General features: G+C 33.1%; 1 protein-coding gene across 2 annotated transcripts; it reads right to left on the bottom strand.

Annotated features, from left to right (window-relative positions):
- Positions 1 to 2,542: 2,542 nt before the first annotated feature.
- Positions 2,543 to 17,359, bottom strand: LOC123684456. 2 transcript variants are annotated; one of them, XM_045623727.1, is made up of 8 exons: positions 17,088 to 17,359; positions 14,667 to 14,733; positions 9,398 to 9,524; positions 8,207 to 8,419; positions 5,931 to 6,267; positions 5,359 to 5,430; positions 4,250 to 4,442; positions 2,543 to 2,855 (listed from the first exon to the last, which is right to left on the bottom strand). In XM_045623727.1, exons 2-8 carry the CDS (start codon positions 14,724 to 14,726, stop codon positions 2,706 to 2,708), a joined length of 1,152 nt encoding a protein of 383 aa, XP_045479683.1. In that variant the 5' UTR covers positions 14,727 to 14,733; positions 17,088 to 17,359; the 3' UTR covers positions 2,543 to 2,705. The 2 variants fall into 2 exon arrangements, with proteins under 2 accessions (XP_045479683.1, XP_045479684.1); XM_045623728.1 differs by having other exon boundaries at positions 14,667 to 14,736; positions 17,097 to 17,265.
- Positions 17,360 to 19,322: the final 1,963 nt, after the last annotated feature.

Raw genomic sequence — 19,322 nt, 5'->3', positions numbered from 1 at the left:
CCAATAATACGGCGCAACATGTCACACAGCTCGTGCCACAATCGATTTATTGAAAGACACGTTTGGTGACCCCTAATTTCACGTTTTGGACCTGTGAATTGGCCTCCAAGATCTTGTGATTTAACACCGCTAGACTTCTTTCTGTGGGGCTATGTAAAGTCATTGGTCTATGCAGATAAGCCACAAACCCTTGATCATTTGGAAGACAACATTCGCCGTGTTATTGCCGATATATGGCCACAAATGTTGGAAAAAGTCATCGAAAATTGGACGTCCAGATTGGAATACATCCAAGCCAGCCGTGGCGGTCATATGCCAGAAATCATATTTAAAATGTAATGCCACAAGATTATCTTGCGGATAAATGAAATTCATGTCAATCGAATAATCCATCGTTGTTTTATTGCAATTTAAAGTTCTATAGCTCTAAAAAACACCCTTTATATACAGAAAATAATAAATACAATTAGGAAAAATATCGGATTCCAAATATGTGAATTTGCATATTTAATTGAGAATCACTCAAATAAATATATTCCATTCAATATAATATACATTCATAATGATATAGTAAACTTGTGTATTTGAAAATAGGTACCTATATCACAATCTGACAACGTAATCTAACCATGTTGGGGACATGTAAAAATTACGTATGCTCCCTCTATCTATTTTTATTACTATAAGGGATTCAGAATGTGCTGATTCCACTTTTTTATTTCGTCTATAAGTGTTAATAACGGTGACAGAATCATAGAAAATTCAAACGGATTATAGAAAAAAAGTACTAATGTGAATTCAAAAGCTTTTGGTCCCTCGTTCACTAATGCGCCAATTGGAGGTCACATATACACCTATATACAGTTGTGGTCCCGAGGGTGCAATTAGGTATGAATGACGCACGCTCCTGATTTCACGTCTGTGCTTTTCTATTTTCTTATTGTTCTTACTACTGATTCAAACTGCAAAAGATCCTTAATTCATTTGAAAAATTCATCAAAACAAAATTCTATTCCAATTACGCTATAAGGATGTTTACAAAATAACGATATCCATTTTCTATACATTTGTTGACTCTTCTAGTCAAATTTAGAATTGATTTTTCAATCATATTGAGATTATTATGTATCTCTTCACGTCTGGTTCATTCGTGACATTAGTTTTTCTCTGTTATTGATCGACTCCTTTAATACACTTCAGATGACCCCCAGAAGTGGTGTGAGGTCAGGATATGGAGAAGGCCTTGCCACCACGGTCCACCCAATTTATCGGTTTATACGCTCTAAATCTAAATCTAAATAATTCGTGACTTATAATGAGAAATATAAGTGAAAATTACTCCCATTTGAGAAATATCGCCTAGAAGGTGTGGAAAAATATTCCTCAAAAAAATGATATTTAATTTCACTTCAAAATTCTGAGGACCAATTAATTTATCATTATTTATTGCATACCACACATTCACACTGAATCGCCCCTGAGTTCTTTTTAATGATTTATTTCAGACCCCAGATCGTTTTTGTATTAAAGCAAAGGGATTTTACTTTTGCCAAAGGTGCTTATTGTGGTATAATTCATTTCATCCTGTATGAACTGAGCCAGTGAAAATTATTCTCATGATCTCTCGTCTGTGACCTCTGATCCATTTGAAGTACATCAATTTTCCGAACAATTTGGTAATGATAAGGATGATTCTCTTCTTTTGATGTTTTCCAAATGAACCATTCACATAGATACTCCCTTCTTCACAGCTATTTCCTGCTATTAACTGCAGGATTATGGTTATTATTATGGAAGAATATTCTCATGTATATGTTGTCTTATTCTACTGGGTCATTATGGGTCTAGCCATGTTACTCAGCATGAACTAAAATAGAGGAAATTACTTATGATTTGGAACTCGGCGATGAAGTGAAAGTCACTAGTATTCCCTTTCAGCAATTCATTTTACTTTTGTATGGGTGTACTGATTGAAACATAAACGGTTCCAAAGGAATTAGCCTCTTCGATAATATGATGCACGTCGCGCATGCTTAAATTAGACATTTCCAGCAGATAACACTATTGTTACAAGACCGAAAATAGTAGTACCTGCCTGATGAAGCGAAGGAGATGGAAGCACCCCCATTGGCAGAGATTTTTCCACTTTCTATAATATCTCACAATCGCTGTGAATCTTCTCAAGAAGTAAATGGGCAGAAGCTAGCCAATCGCACTTCGTTGTCTAGCTCGTTGCCTATACCATACGGTAAATACGTCTTATAAAGGATAACCGATGGTTGAACCGATGCGTCAACTACCAAATTGCGTATTTCTAGTAAGGAATTTGGTAGTTGACGCAATGGTTGAACCACCAGTTATCCTTGATAATACCGGTAGAATCAGTTTTCTTGAGTTTAATAATTCTGTCCATTAGTCTAATTCTTTAGCATACATAAAAAATGAATCATTTTTTCTTGGATCAGCAAATATTTCTTATGGCCGGCGTTTAAGAAACACTGCTATAGATCATCTATCGGGTGGTTGCCAAAAAAAAATTGAATTATTGTATTTGTTTTTTATTTTAAAATTTTGTTCCTATAAGGTTTTATTTACTCTTATTCAAAAAATAAAAATATTTCACAGTTTGTTACCTAGACCTTAGATACTATTTATGAATTTTGAGCAAAAGGTGTTTTTTCAATGAGTATCATTGAAGGGATGAATCAATAGCTCGAAGCCGAAGCGTAACCACCTCCTCCAACGGATTTGGATAAATTAATGGATTTTGAAAAGCCAAATGAACCCCCACCGCTAGCTCCTGATGCAGCATTCGTCAGGAGTTTATTCACAGCTCCAAGAGTAGATACTGGGATCTGGAAGAACGAAACATTCTGATTATTTTGTGACAATACTACATAGTTTAAAAATATAGATTTTTTCAATAAATTAAAAAAGCTTATCAAAATCAGCATGAATATAGAGGGCACTCGTGCTGAATTTAGCAGAAAATAATAAAAAACTACAATTCCCGATATTCTCCTGGTCAAATGGTATAGTTTTCGATCATCATCGTGTTAGGTCAGCAGTAGAGTTTTATTTTAGTTTTTACTTTATTGGAAAGGACTTTCTGTAAACATCTTATAGAGGTTCTGTCTTACGATGTGGTTTTGCGAAACTTCCTACGATTCACAGAATAACGTGTTCAACAATGAATAGGGAGAGAAAAAATCTTTCAAATTCAGAACTCTATTTAGCTATTGAGGAGTCTCCATTTAATTTTTCAGTGAAAAGTGATTCTGCTCTTAGGATTTCTGGCAGAATTCACATACAAACCCCAAGAGCATGGTTGTACAGGAATGCTTCCCAGAAGACTATAACCGAGAAATTCTTCAAATTTCTCTGATTTGGGACTTTGAGCTACCACTGAATCTCCATCTTTAAAGGGTATTAATTAGTGAAATTGCCATATGACGTTACTGAGCAACTGACAGCTATCGAACCCAAAGACCGCTCGTTGCCCAAAAGTCTCGTGTAAAGACTTAATCGGGTCTCACCTTGCGGTTTTTTTATTTAAAAAAGACCAGTCTTTTGAAAATGCTGCGTCACCGTCACAGTGAACTTTGAGAGCATGATCCAGAGAGCTTCTGATTACAGCTAGATAATGCTACAAGACACAGCCCATGCACTATTCTCCAGGGATGTTTGTAAATGCTACGCTCTCGATATTTGACTGTTAATTACTGACTGTAACTCTTACCACTGTTCTTATCTAATTTTTTCCCTCCATCTGGGCCACACCCTAAAATTTTCCCAAGTATCAGGAGAAGTACTAAGGGTACCCCTTGTCTAATAAGAAGTTTTGGCAGTACCGCTAACAAAACACTTCGTGGTTCAGGAAATTAAGATGGTTTTCACCATGGAATATTCCCGATCCAAGAGTATTTTGCACGTGGTACTTTTATGGCAGACATTTGGTTCTCATCATGTTCGTTTCTGAGCGTTCTCAACCCACAAAAATGTTTGTGAAGTTTATAACTTAAATAGGTTCCATTATGAAACAATTGAAAACGTCATGCCCTCGATATGCTTTGAGGAACTAATAGATTTACAAGCTTACAGTTGTCCATACGTAAAATACTTACAGGGAACAATAATTTGCATGCTACATACATAGTTTTGAAAGCATGCAAAGGAACTATGTAATATAAACTTGTTTTTTTTTCACTGTTTGAAATGTGAAAGCGTAAATTTAGAAATAAATACTCACATTGAATATATCGTTAAATAGTTGAGGATTTGCAGTCTTTGAAACACTGGCGGAATATGTAGCTCCTGCTGAACCTCCAGCTCCTCCATAGTTTGAATAGTCCCCTTCGTAGCCTCCAGAGTATCCCCCAGAATATCCTCCATTATAACCTCCGTTGTAACCACCAGCATAACCATTACCGATACCAAATGAACTGCATAAAAATAATTCAATCAGTATATATTGCAACGCTTTTGAGAGCGATTAGTCTAATAAAGAAATCATTTTTTTACTAATTCAATTTCAAATCAATATTATTGTCAATTCATCATGGGACTGAATATTCGCATGCAGGAAATTCTGCTTTTTTTAAGTTTATACTATTTTTTGCTCCATCAGCAGACCGTATACACTTTGATTAATCCAGTTGAATTCAATTTCATTTATTATATACAGGGTGTTTCCTAAACATGCGGCAAAAATTCAGGGGGTTGTTCCTTGGACTATTCTAAGAATATTTTGTCCTTTGATGATTTTTGAAAAACCTCTTTGTTTCGAAGATACAGGGCGAACAACATTTTTCATATTTTTAAAATTAATAATAGTTTAAATAAAAATGCGTACCGCACTGTGTTTACTAAGTAGGTACAATTTATTTTTAAATTTGTTTAACAACATTCCAATTACTAAAAACGGCCAGTTTTTTGACTAAAATTGCTAATACATCACAAAATGAATTCAAATGAAAACCGTGTTTAATCTGTATTCCTTTACCATCTGCACTTATCAATTTTTAGTAAAAAAACTGGCCGTTTTTAGTAATTGGAATGTTGTTAAACAAATTTAAAAATAAATTGTACCTACTTAGTAAACACAGTGCGGTACGCATTTTTATTTAAACTATTATTAATTTTAAAAATATGAAAAATGTTGTTCGCCCTGTATCTTCGAAACAAAGAGGTTTTTCAAAAATCATCAAAGGACAAAATATTCTTAGAATAGTCCAAGGAACAACCCCCTGAATTTTTGCCGCATGTTTAGGAAACACCCTGTATATTGAAGCCAAAATACTCAAACTTCTGAATTCTAGTAATTGTTTATTCAATATTTTCGAAAATTCAAATACTTACAAATGCTTCCTAAAGAATGGACGTTTGTGGAACTTCGTTTTGTAAACCACAGGTACAGTTTCGACAGTTTGCCTGAAATCAGAAGGTAAAATTTGTAAATGCTATCAAGTTTAAATTAATGTTATTCTGGTAAGAAGTATGACAATTTCAATTAGATACACTATTCTAAGGCCACTGATACGGTGTCTTTTTCTCTTTAGATGGCCTATGAATAAAAATTCCTCTACCTGGCCATATTCTAAGCTGTAATTTTTTTTTATAATATCTAATTGATTTTATGATATTCTTTGATGGCTCAGTGTTTGTAGAGGTTGTGGTCTAACGTCAGTGAAGCGTTGAACCTATTTTTTTATTGAGTACTGTTATTGATATCATAATAGCATACAGGCTTTAAAAATAATGAATGATTGATGGAACGAAACTAATGCCTGCAAGAATAACAGAAAAACCAAGAAGCGGTATCTATTCATTTCACATTCAAGATAATTGAAAAAGAGCACCTTCTTAACCGTTGCCAATGAAGGTGAAGATTTGATTTACAATTTGAAGCCCGAGATATAAAAATCACTTACACAACAGTTGGTGGTGGTTGATGTACAACTGGCTGTTCTACGTGAACTTCTTTTTCGATAACAGTGGGTGCAGCAGGTACCCAAATCTCTTTCTCCACAGTTGTTGGTACTCGCACCACCTTTTCCTCATAGGATGGCACTTTGATTATTTTCTTCTCGTAATTTGGAATTACGGTTTTTTGAATGACAGTGGTGACTGGTCTCACTTCTGGTGGAGGTGGAGCTGGGTGGTGAACTGATTCGTGAACAACCTCAACGACTCCTACTTCTACAGGTTTCTTGACGACTTGGACGTGTTTTGTCACTGGACCTCCATAATGATGTGATTTGAACTCAGCTGGAAGAAGTAGGTAGGTACTTGTTAAGTTATTTTTCTTTTTTTTATGAATAACCAGAGTTATTTTTAAAGTCTCTAATTTCTTCAATTTGGTTTTTCAGCATCATAATTCATTTCAAACATTTTTGGTAAAAATATCAACGTTTCATTTTTGATAATTTTTTTCGAAAATATCATTATTTTATTTATTACATTTTCTGGTAGAAAACGATTTATGAGAGCTGGTTGTACCAATACAACAAGAGAGTTGGGATTGGCCTTGTTTACCGCAAACCCGTCAAATTCAGTCGAATGTTTTTCAAGCAAGGTAAATTTCCTAACGATTTTTCATACCTCAATTTTTGAAAATTCTGAGGCAGAGTACCATTTTGCACTAGAAACATATTCCCCTCTTTCTTCAATTGAATGCATACCGTTTTCCAAAAATTTTTCATCATAAAATAATACGTATCCATCTCAGTCAAGCTCTAAGCTTTCAAGAAAGCACACTTAAAATAGAAGTATTGTTTGAGAAATACCAATGATGTAGGTAACGGATTGCATTATTAGAAAATTTGTTCGAACTGTTTATCATACTTAGAGTAAGAAGAAGAACAAATTTCCTCGATCCATTTAGTTTGTGGATGAATAAATAACCATGGTTTTGAGAGAAGCGAGCTTTTCCATTTGGTTTGTGGATAAATAACAATGGTTTCGAGAGAAGCGAGCTTTTCCTCACGAGGAATTTTGCCAAAGGCGAATAGGACTCTGTGGTGTGCGCTTCCTAAACACTGTTCTTAAAAGACCGAATATCTAGAAATAGGACACAGATGTAAACTACATCTAACGAATTTTTTGACAAGTGATCCATTTGGTTTCTGGAGAAATAACAATGGTTTCGAGAGAAGCGAGCTTTTCCTCACGAGGAATTTTGCCAAAGGCGAATAGGACTCTGTGGTGTGCGCTTCCTAAACACTGTTCTCAAAAGACCGAATATCAAGAAATAGGACACAGATGTAAACTACGAATATTTCGACAATTGTTTCATTTGGTTCGTGGAGAAACAACAATGGTTTCGAAAGAAGCGAGCTTCTTCTCAACAGGAATTTTGCCAAAGGCGAATAGGACTCTGTGGTGTGCACTTCCTAAACATTGTTCTCAAAAGACCGAATATCTAGAAATAGGACACAGATGTAAACTATATCTAACGAATCTTTTGACAAGTGATCCATTTGGTTTCTGGAGAAATAACAATGGTTTTGAGAGGTTTTGAGCTTTTCCATTTGGTTTGTGGAGAAATAACAATGGTTTCCAGAGAAGCGAGCTTTTCCTCACGAGGAATTTTGCCAAAGGCGAATAGGACTCTGTGGTGTGCACTTCCTAAACATTGTTCTCAAAAGACCGAATATCTAGAAATAGGACACAGATGTAAACTATATCTAACGAATCTTTTGACAAGTGATCCATTTGGTTTCTGGAGAAATAACAATGGTTTTGAGAGGTTTTGAGCTTTTCCATTTGGTTTGTGGAGAAATAACAATGGTTTCCAGAGAAGCGAGCTTTTCCTCACGAGGAATTTTGCCAAAGGCGAATAGGACTCTGTGGTGTGCGCTTCCTAAACACTGTTCTCAAAAGACCGAATATCAAGAAATAGGACACAGATGTAAACTACGAATCTTTCGACAAGTGTTTCATTTGGTTTGTGGAGAAACAACAATGGTTTCGAAAGAAGCGAGCTTTTTCTCAACAGGAATTTTGCCAAAGGCGAATAGGACTCTGTGGTGTGCGCTTCCTAAACATTGTTCTCAAAAGCCGAATATCTAGAAATAGTACACATAGGACAGGGGATGTCACCCCTCTTTCTTCACACAGATATCAAGAACTTCCAACAATGAATCCACGAATGGAATATATGTAAGTATTGTTGGTGATGAATTCAGATTCTACTGAAATGGTTTACCTGAAAAGCTGCTAGCTCCTCCTAATCCTACTGACTTTTCTTTGATAACTTCCACTGATTTTTCTCCAACAGATGCACCGGCGTAGGAACCTCCATAGCTACCTCCCTTTGAGATGCTACCTGCTAGTCCAGCACTAGCTGACACTCCACCACCAGCAGTTGCGCCTGCGTATAGTCCGCCACTACTTTCATCACTGGCTGTACCTTCGATTCCTGTAGAATTATAATATCAGTTTAGTAACATGATAGAATTAGTAAGACATAATATCAAAAAACTAAACTTTCAACATATCCCCTACTGAATATCAGAATAGTTTCAATTGACAACACTGATATGTCCGTAGAAATGTTTTATCTATAAATAAAAACAGGGAAGATTACCAAAATTTAATTCAGTGAGTCTCTAGCAAAGATAATTTTTTTCAATTAAAACCTCATAATCAACAGGCAATTAGATTGCCTGCAGCAATTAGTTTTGCACCTGAAAGAATTTGTTTTTTATTTTCTGCCCAAGCAAAAACTGAAATGAGTGAGCAATCATTCGGTGATTCGTTCTCTCGAATTTTAATTTTTTTGTTGAATTAATTAAAACTTCATAATCTAATATGCAAAATTCATTTCTTGTCACAAAAAAATAATTTTAACCTTTTTACGTATTTAGAAGGAATAATTGTTCCCAAAAAAACATTATAATTGAACCAAATTAATTTTTACGGCATTCAGACAATTTTTCAATTCTGGAAAAAGTACCTCCCCGGGGGGTAATTCGGAGGTTGCGGCTTCGTGCCCCGCTCGGGGAGGTACTTTTTCCAGAATTAAAAAATTGTCTGAATACCGTAAAAATTAATTTGATATATTATATACAGACATAAACCATTATTTATCTATTATAATTGAATATGCATAATAACAAATAGCTGTTAAAAATATAGACATATCAGACACTCATTTTCATCAGATCAAGTTTTTTCTAAAGCAAAAGAAATTTAAATTTTTTGAACCTAAGTTAAAAACTCATTCATTTTGTATTTCATGCTTTCTTATACATTCTATTTTCGAATACGTAGATTGTCAATTTATCTACAAATATCCAAATATACACTTCAATGTGAATAGCTCGTTAATGGGACACAATAAGAATGTGGCAACAAAAACTTGAAATTTCGGGAAACTTCTTGGAAAAATGCTCACCTGCCCCTGCCTCTGCTCCCCAAGGTGTTCCTGCACCTGCATGAAGTTTTCCATCGCTACCTATGCCTGCATTTGCTTTGAATCCAAGAAAGCTGACTCCAACTCCACCATCTCCAAAGGAAATCGGCTGAAAATATCCATAGTTATGTTATGATGAAATAGTAATTCATTCTTATCAATAATGGAATAATTTCATTCCCGTCCCAGAAATAGTCACTTTTCCATACTAAATTGGCATTATACTCTAATGCAGTAGTGCAAAGTAAATATAAATAAATATACCTATTATTTGCCTAGAAAATAAAATTTCGCAATTCAATTATGTTTGTTCTGAGTTCTAAGAGTAGTAACAGGTTTTCCAATAAAAGATTTCTATTTTGGGGTTGAGTTGAATAGCTTGCTAGACTTCGCCCTTGATGTCATGATTGCCAGGCATATTATAATCCTGCTTCTCCGAATAAAGACGTTATTTATTTATTCATTTTATTTCATATAAAAAAACGAGTATATGCATTTTTGAAGAAATCAATGTGTGTCATCAACGATGGAAAATGATATCAGCCAAATGGCCGACATGGTTACGATTGCAGTACCATAGTACAAGGATATACTATGGCAGTACTATATCCTTTCCATTAAATTTTCTATAACTAATTCACACATTTGAGCCTGTATGTTCACAATAACTGCATTGCATCTTTAAGATCTTGAATCGATTGTGGAGTTTGCCAAAGAACTTTTCCTTTGCGTGGCCCCAAAGAAAAAAGACCAAAGGTATTGACAAGATTTCGGTGATCACATGGCCTGAAAACTTTTCTTGCAGTATTACGATTATTTCGTTGCTTGTATGCAGAGCCTTAATCAAGGTACTATTATTATGGAATATGTTAGACAGCGCCCCCCATTTTCGATTTTTTTTTCACCCATTACATTTTCTTATGAATTTTTTATTCATAATTTGAGTCATTATTTTCGTTAAAGCTTCAAAATGATAAATAATATTATACAGGTTGTATATGAATAGTTGCGAAAAAATTCAGGGAGGGATTTTTTATCAAAAAGTAGGCTGGGTCTTTCATATAAAGTTTTTTTTTGCGGCTCCCACTCCTTTTACAATTACAGCTCCCTAAAGATTTCCAATATGATATCGTATGTGATATTATTAGTTATTCATTATATTTTACAAAATATAATGTAATCTGATCTGTATGAAAACTATATTATACAATATTACAAGCTTTAACATAGTAATAGTTTGAAATATTCGCTATTTAAACTCTTCATCTAAAATAATTTTATAATTTCTGGGAAATATTTGATTTTCTCTGAAGATTTGGTAATTATGCACGATAAATGGAATGTATAAAATTGCGTAGTCCGGAATATCCAGTCATATAGGTATATAATTTGGTAGATCGATCAACTCTATATTTATGATTCACAATAATCCAGCAAAACCTATCTCACACTAGTACGAGAAAATGTAATTTAACACACTCATTCATTAAATTTAAATAAGATTGAGAGAGAAATATAATTCCTTTCAAAGAATTTCTATGACAGGCACCTAATTATACATTCATCCAATAGAGGACTTAACTCATCAGTTGAAATGCCTCACGACTATGATTAAAAAAAATAAATTAATGAAAAAATCGGCAAATACAATGAATATTATGCTATTTCAAGGATTACTGAAGTAGTAATATGATAAATGATGAATAGTGTGCGATCCATCTAAATCAAAGTTATAAAGCTATTGAGATACAACTACCTGAGGATTTGCTTTGAAGTAGATGCTGTATAAAAAATCCTCTATCCGGTTATGAGAACTTGTACTAGGTAAACAACATTTCGGAAGGTAAAACCGTTTATTTCCAAGTCTTGACGCACATTCAACAATGAAGAATATCTTCTAACACAAGACAGACAATCTTGATTAAGATGATAATTCAGATGATTCGCTTTGATACGAAATAATTGTGAGCTTTGAAGATATGCTATAATTCATCTGCTTGCTACTTACTTTAAACGAAATTTCCCCATAAACGGTTGTAAAAAGTGTTATTAAACTGGTTATTGAAGGCCTTCTTTAATGGTGTGCTCTCATGAATTCGATCATTTTGTGTAACTTGTTCAGACGGAAATCCATCAACCATTCTCGATCAATATACTACCTTGCACCTTGCTCACTATTCAATTTGTAATTTCCAAAGATCTCAAAACTTTTTATTAGGTTTAATTTAAATATTGAGGTCTTTCTTTTCAAAAGTATCGAAAGTAGCAAAATTTTAATTTTGGATAGATTAATCGCTTATAGAATTTTTTATGTCATACCAGCTTGTAATATTGATTCTATTGCTCAGTTACCAATATTATTATTAAGTTTCTATATGCCCTAGAGTATCACATAGATACTTCATGACCCTTAACCATAATGTAAACAGACAAATAATTTTTATTCTATTTAATGAGTTTCATAAACAAAATTAGAAAAAGTTAAGAGCACTATCACCATCTGTTATTCAAATTAATATGAAATTGGCAATTCTCAAAGTATTCCGTTAATATTATATAGGCTGCAGCAAACATAGATTCATGTTTTATATTCTGGTTATCAAGTTTCTGTAAAAAAGAACCGATTGCTAAGGTATTCCTGCAAGCTTTCTTGAAACATATACCTATTTTTTATAATCGCACTTTCTTACCTAGTTCTCAAGACAGAAATGCCTAAAGACACTGACAGCTATTTCTTGACAGTTGCTAGTGTTTTTAGTGCATTTATTAAGGGAACTTGGATTTTATTTTCTACTGTTATCTTTCTGCATCCAACAAATACACTGAAAATTAATGCAATATTGTACATTAAAAACGTCCTATTCTTTTCATCATGAACAAATTTCATCTTCATAAGTCAGGACTTTTTTGGCTTATATTCTTCTGATCAGGGGCGGTGCTAGAGGGGGCATTAATGCCTCCCCAGAAATATCACATGAGCAAAAAAATACAACATAAATAATTTAACGTAATCTAGATGGACCTGAAAATCTTGGTCCCCGTTAAAAAATCCTATTCCCCTATTCTTAATAGGTAGCGTCGCCACTGCTTCCGACCCTCAGTCCCTCACTGCAAATATTCGACCAACTTATAGTAATTATCTATATAAATATTCTTATTTATCACTAAAATCTTCTTTACCATTGAATAACTCCGAGAAAATGTTTCAAAGAGATCGGTAAAGAATCTCAATTAATAGTATAGTTTCATAGATATAAGCACCAGCAAAATTAGAGGCAGGGCCGCCGCAAGACATTTTAGCACCCCTACAAAATAAAATTTCACCGCACTGCTTTACCTAATTAATTGCATTTTCTTCAGAGGAGCCTCTGTTTTTCTTCTTAGGCATCTTTTCTATTTCATAAGAAATCGTATTTTTCAACTTGAAATCTCCTTGACAAAGTTCTTAAAGGTGCAAAAAGTCTTGTTTTATTAACTGACTTTGCGCCCCTACAATTTAGCGCCCCGGCAAAATGTCCGATATGCCGCTCCTGGCGCCGGCACTGATTAGAGGAACAGACAAAATCTGTTGTAGTTCAACTCTTTCACCTATTTTCGCTATTTTTTTTTTCAATTGTAGCTTGATCATCAATTATTGGAAATAGTTTTACTCTCTGGAAAACGAATTTTGATATTATTCAACTTGCTAAGAAGTTCCGTGAAACAAAATTTATGCTCTGATAAGATTTGCACAATTTAAATGAAAAAAGAACAAATATGAATTTAAATAATGTTTGCAGTTTTTCTTGGTAATTACATAATTGAAATTTTAAAGGATATGATATAACTACAGACAACTCAAGTAATTTTCCATTATAAGTAATGAAGGTATCCTGTAACAAAATAACTGAGCACCAAGTGATTAAGGAATTAGTTTCCTAATTTTTGAACAACGCTATAAATCATCGAAACTCGAATATACGGAGATGAATAATTGACACTGGTAAGATAAAATTGAAACCGAATGAATTTTTCACTTCGCATTCAATGCAAACAAGAAAATAATATACAATTCAGAAAATATTCAAATGACATGAAAGCTCTGTAATAGTCGTTACTGACGTAACCTTACTGTTTTATATTCATTACTTGTTGTTAAATTGGAAAATAAAAAATAGTAAAGTTCAACCGATAGTTACAGTCAGAAAAAAGCAAATCTCATAAGGGGACCTTTTAATGACCAAATATCCTTCAAGAACAAGTTTTTATGATGAATGCATAATAATTCAATGCACCATATGAAAACCTTCGTCTAATGGACTCAAACGTTGAGGTTTGACAAAATTTGAAATTATCAGGGTGGGTTTGAATCTTGACTACCGCATTTATTATGTTTTTTCAAGGAACACAATTTGATCAGGTTAAATGTGACCAAAATTTTGTTGTTATGTTCATTTCAAGCTTCTATCCAAATTATATCTTGATTCCTTAAGCAGAACCATAGACAACTCGAGAAGAATATTGAAAAAAAATCCAAAATATTTACACAGAACAAACCCAGTTGAGATTTCGAGTGTTGATGTGAAATAACAATGTAAAGCTCCGTGCAGAATTTAAAGCTGATCATATTAAAACCATAGAAAATTGAGGAAGAATATTGGAAAAAAAAATAGTCGATATTTCCGTGACAAAAAAACGGAGAGATTCAGCATGTTTATTGAAAATCAAATTCGAAGCTTCTTGCTAAATTTCGTGTTGATCATAATCATAGAAAAAAAATTAAGAACAATAATAAAAAATAATATTTCAGCAATAAGTATCAGACAGAGTTAAATTTCCGCGGTCCTTATAGAATAATAATTTCAAGCCTGTTGAAAATTTTCGTGCTGATAGCATAGGAAAAAGGGGAAGAAAAATGTCGAAAAAATGAGGAAAGCACTGGCTGACTTGAAGTTAGAAGCTTATGAGAGCTTGTTCATTCATTCGCCAATTGCTCTTTTGGAGACCTCATATACAATACATATGTACATCAGTTATGTCTTTCCAAGGGTGCAACTGGCGTTGAATTCGTCATCAGAATCAATGAAAAATCAAGCAAAATATCGAAAAAAGGGAAAGCACTAACGTGGACTCGGAGGTTTTTGAGCGGTCGGTCATTCATGCGCAAATTTCAGCCTCGTTTATGGCTATAGTCGTTTATCTCCATGCAAACAGGTAAAGCTCCAGACTTCACGTTAGTGCTTTCCTCACAAAGTTCAAAGTTTCTACTTACGCTTTCACCTGCATAGACTATGCTAGTAACTGCGAAAAGCAGCGTTACTTTATGGAACATAGTTTTCCTGGAACAAAGAGTAAATGTTGAATATTCATTAATTTAAACAACAAATATGCATAGCACTACGAAATTCCAATAAAAGTGTCTTGACTTGATTCAAAAAATCTACCAACTTAAATTTAAAAAGAGTATACAGATAATTGAACAAATCACAAAATAAGTATCAAATCAAATAAAAACGACTTATTGCCTTGAAATGCTAAATTAAATTTCGCAGAAAACTCAGCATCATTTCGTCTAAATGTTTGAAATTTTCAAATTTTGATCCAGGAATGGTAAAGTTCGATACGTTGATGATTGGTCAGCTAATTCTAATATGTCGGTTCGTATACAAAATAATTTTTGAATGGAAAGACTTAGAAACTTGAAATTTCCTTCTCGAAAAATAATAGTATGATTAGACCAAAAATAACGTGATTTAGAGTGCTTTTGAGCAGTATAGGATGGAAAAAACATAGTACCACACCCATTGGTGGAGAACTTTTTCTTTTCGCCAATCTTCCCTTTTTCGATAACTTAAGTAACATTTTCAGTACTTCGGCACACAAAATTCCATTTCCAATTATAATTTGAAATACATATTTTTATATGTTGTAAAAATCATCAAACACTCAAAATGAATTGATCAAATGAGGCACTAAAACAAATAAATTAAACGATAGATAACGCTTAAACTTCCCTTGAGGGAAAACCGAAGAGAAAAGGTTGTGCAGTTATGTTATTGACAGCACGTTTTGGACAATTGATTTAGTTTTTTCGATTCCTTAAAAGGTCTCATATAAAATAAAAATTCCCGTGAGTGAATGTTCGTAAAATAGTTTTAAACATAAAACATGAATTGTTCATGGTCCAAACTACTTCCTCTTATTGTCGAACAATTTCGTGAATAATTTTGAATAACCGGTTCATCGAGAAACAATCCTTGGAATATGCAGGAAAACTCAAACTTTTGAATAAAACATGATTTTTTTTATGCACTTCCAGAATTGTTCCTTCCTTGAATAATTGTATATTATATCTATTAAGCTGTTAGCAGAATATATGAGAATTAAAAATATGTTTTTTCATTGAATGACAATATTTCGGCAAATACTATGAGAAAACAACTCACAATACAAAGTAAAATACAGGGCAAGAGTAACATTGAAGGATGAAGAATATGGAGTTAAAAATTTGGTTCTACTCAACTTATTCCGTGCAGCATTCGTATGGTCCATATCGCTATCATGTTCAACCTATGAAACGCATAAGCTTCGAGAAAAGAATAAAAACTATGCTCGATTTTAAATTGAAAAGTTAATATAAGTAAATATTTTTATAAGAGTAGTAGTTTTGAACGGAGTCGCAACTGGAGCAGAAGATAGCGAGGGGAGTCCCACAGGGAAACATTTTGGGTCCTCTACTATCCATTCTATATACCTCTAGTTTTTATAGATGCTTGAAGTACTTCGATTATTATTTGTATCTTTGTATGCTGATGATACTCAAATACAGTTATCTTTTGATCCCTTGACGTAGACCAAGCTAATAGAACGTAAATGTCGGCCTCAACATCAGTGGCTCTATACTATTTTGCTCTGATGATGCGAGACTAAACCTTCAGCAAAGTTTGAATGACCGATACCTGAGGTTTATCATTAAAAATGATGAAAGAACATATATTTTCTCCCGTATGTATTGAAGAATTTTATTCATGAATATTTATGATAAATCCGTCATTTAATATTCAAAGGATTATCAAAACAAATAAAGGGTCTTGTAACTTTGCAGTGGCCTTTTTAACATAGATAGTTTTCATGGATTTCGAAAGAGAGAGTTCACAATATTGATATAAGATTCAATAATTCTCAATTTATGATTGTTAGTTTTGAAGTCTGATCATATGAAATAGTTGTCGGTCACTCTATTATAATAAAGTGGTAAAGAACATTTCAATGGACACTATGATGTGACAATCACATATGTATAATATGTATAACATCTCACAAAAGTTTCGAAAATTCAAAAAAGTAACAAAAAGTAGTATTGTGAAGGATTCTACATCTAGATAATAGTATAAGTAATTCTGATAATTATAGTATAGGTATAATTACGTTACTTTTCATTATCCTAAAAGTTCTTGCATTATGTCAAAAAATATTATTATATTTTAAAGTATTTTTTCTTAGTTGAGACCACAGGAGAGGTTTGTAATTAGGTATTGTAACAGAAGGTAATATACTCCTCAAGAAAAAAAATTATGAGTAGGTTTTCCACGAAACATAGTGAAAATAATCGTTGAGCAAAAAACATTTTTTTTTATTTTCCTGATTCAAATTTAATTCAAAGAGTATATGAGAACTTTGAGAAAGGCCTTACCTCGATTAGTGAAATTTGAAGGTATAGTAAAACAAGTAACGCACAACACCAAAATTCGAGAACTACTGGTCACTATTATTGATCGAGCATCTTTATCTTAAAAACAAACCAAGTGGGAATACCTGAGCATCAATTAAATGGTGAAGGACATGAATTGGTAAGTAGTTGTATGTTTTGCTATGAGGATATGGAAAAATTCAGTATCGCGTTAGTATAGCTGATACGTGAAGACAAGAAGGTTCAACTACCATCGATATCAGAAGAGTAATTCATTTCAGATGGGCTTTGAAACTTTCCAAAAATATATTCTCCTTACCTATGACGATATATTTTCTTTTAAATGATATATCTCATTGTCTGGTAAATGTCATTCTTCTCATATTTACATAAGGTAATCATGAATCGAGGAAACGTCCGTGGAATATCAATTGATTACTTTGTATCAGAATTAGAATGTTATGTGATTCATCTATGAATGAACTCTGTTCAACCCAAGTGAATAATATGAAACAATAGTGCAAATTTAATTGTTTAATATTTGTTTATTTGATTTTTGCGTTGAAAATATTTCTTTCAGGTTTAGGAGTTTGAATGGGATATTAAAAACATAATCGTTAAATTTGAGAAATATAAATGGTAATACGAAGCCTTTATCACCGAATTTAGTGTCTTCTTTTCACATGGTTAAAGAAAGAGTTATTTTTTTAAACCTTTTATTTTCCGGCTTGAATTGATTGATTGGAATTTTTAGATAGAATTTGCTACAACAATCAATATTTGTACCTACCTAATTTTATGACTCTGACCAGAGAATATTTAGATTTTTTGGAGACTTGTTCCAGGTATATAGCCCACTCAGGGCCGGAACATGTGTTTCGCTGATAACATTTGGACTTTATTAGTAACTAGATTCGAATGCCAAGTCATAAGAAGTTTCCATATTATGTTGATTGTGGAATGTTGTTTTCTGTAGTTGTGAAAAATGAGGAATTCAAACTAATAAAAAGATTGATGAAGCAACGTACACATAAATTTACAACATAATAAATAACTCCAACACAACAAAGGAACCAACAAAATATATACCAAAGTTATCTGGGAAAATTGAAAATATAATAAACCCGTACCCAAATATAAAAATTGTACACAAATCAAATCAGAAATACGAAAAAATCAGTTATTCATGAGATGCCATGCTATGTAACAGAATAAAAGGCTACAAATATTCAAAAACCCAGACAGCCATCTTCGAACACATAGTAGATAATAAACACACGTTCAATTTCGAAGAAACGAAAATAATAGATAAATAAAAAACCAGACAATCCCTCGAAATTTTTGATTGTATAAGGTCTGTAATTTATCATAATTATTTTTAGATATTGAAAAACAGTTCTCCCCGAAACGTTCGTTCAATTGTAACTGTGGTAAAAATAACAATAAAAAGTTTTCAGTGAACAACCATCCCAAATAATCAAATACCTAACAAATTCAATTATTGAAATTAATGGGATAAATAGGGGTTCAACGAATAATCAGGGAATTCTGTTTATATTGGTTGGGCTGCCATGTGTTATTTATTATACATGTAGCTGGTAATATGGTTTCGAGATTTTCATTGCTGAGAATGTTGACAAACGCATCAACGCGTAACAACCTTATGTTGTTTTTAATAATCAAGGATGAAATATGAAAATGCGGCCAGCAAACTTGGCCGAATTACCGCCCCTCAAATAGAGGCGCCTGAAACGGTCGCCTCACTGTTTTACCCCTAGCGCTGGCCTTTCCTCTAACATTTTATCTAAATGACAATTTTGAATTTTGTATGTTGATGTACAGTAATAGATTAATTTCTTTCTTATGATTACAAGAGTCAAAGTTAGAAAAATCCATCATTGAATGAAGATTTTTTCCATGAAAGTTTCGTTTTCAGCTATCAAAGTGAATGTGTTATATTCTCAAAAAAAAATGTTACCTACGGTATCAATTTTTTTACACGCATCAGCAAAAAAAAATTGGGGTAGTCATTCAAAGAAAATTATGACGTCACTTTACAAAAATGAATTAATTTTATGTCATGAAGTGATTAATAAAATCTGAAATTTACACTTATCCCAATGTTTGAAAACATTTAATAACAAAATTTTGTTCCTTACTTCATCCACACACTGTATTTCAATAATTTGGTACCTACCTAATTTTTCAAATTCTAATTTTGATCATAATTCAAGTATG

The sequence above is a fragment of the Harmonia axyridis genome, chromosome 7 (genome assembly GCF_914767665.1).
Source record: "Harmonia axyridis chromosome 7, icHarAxyr1.1, whole genome shotgun sequence".
NCBI classification, from domain to species: domain Eukaryota; kingdom Metazoa; phylum Arthropoda; class Insecta; order Coleoptera; family Coccinellidae; genus Harmonia; species Harmonia axyridis.
This window is presented reverse-complemented; position numbering and strand designations above follow the sequence as displayed.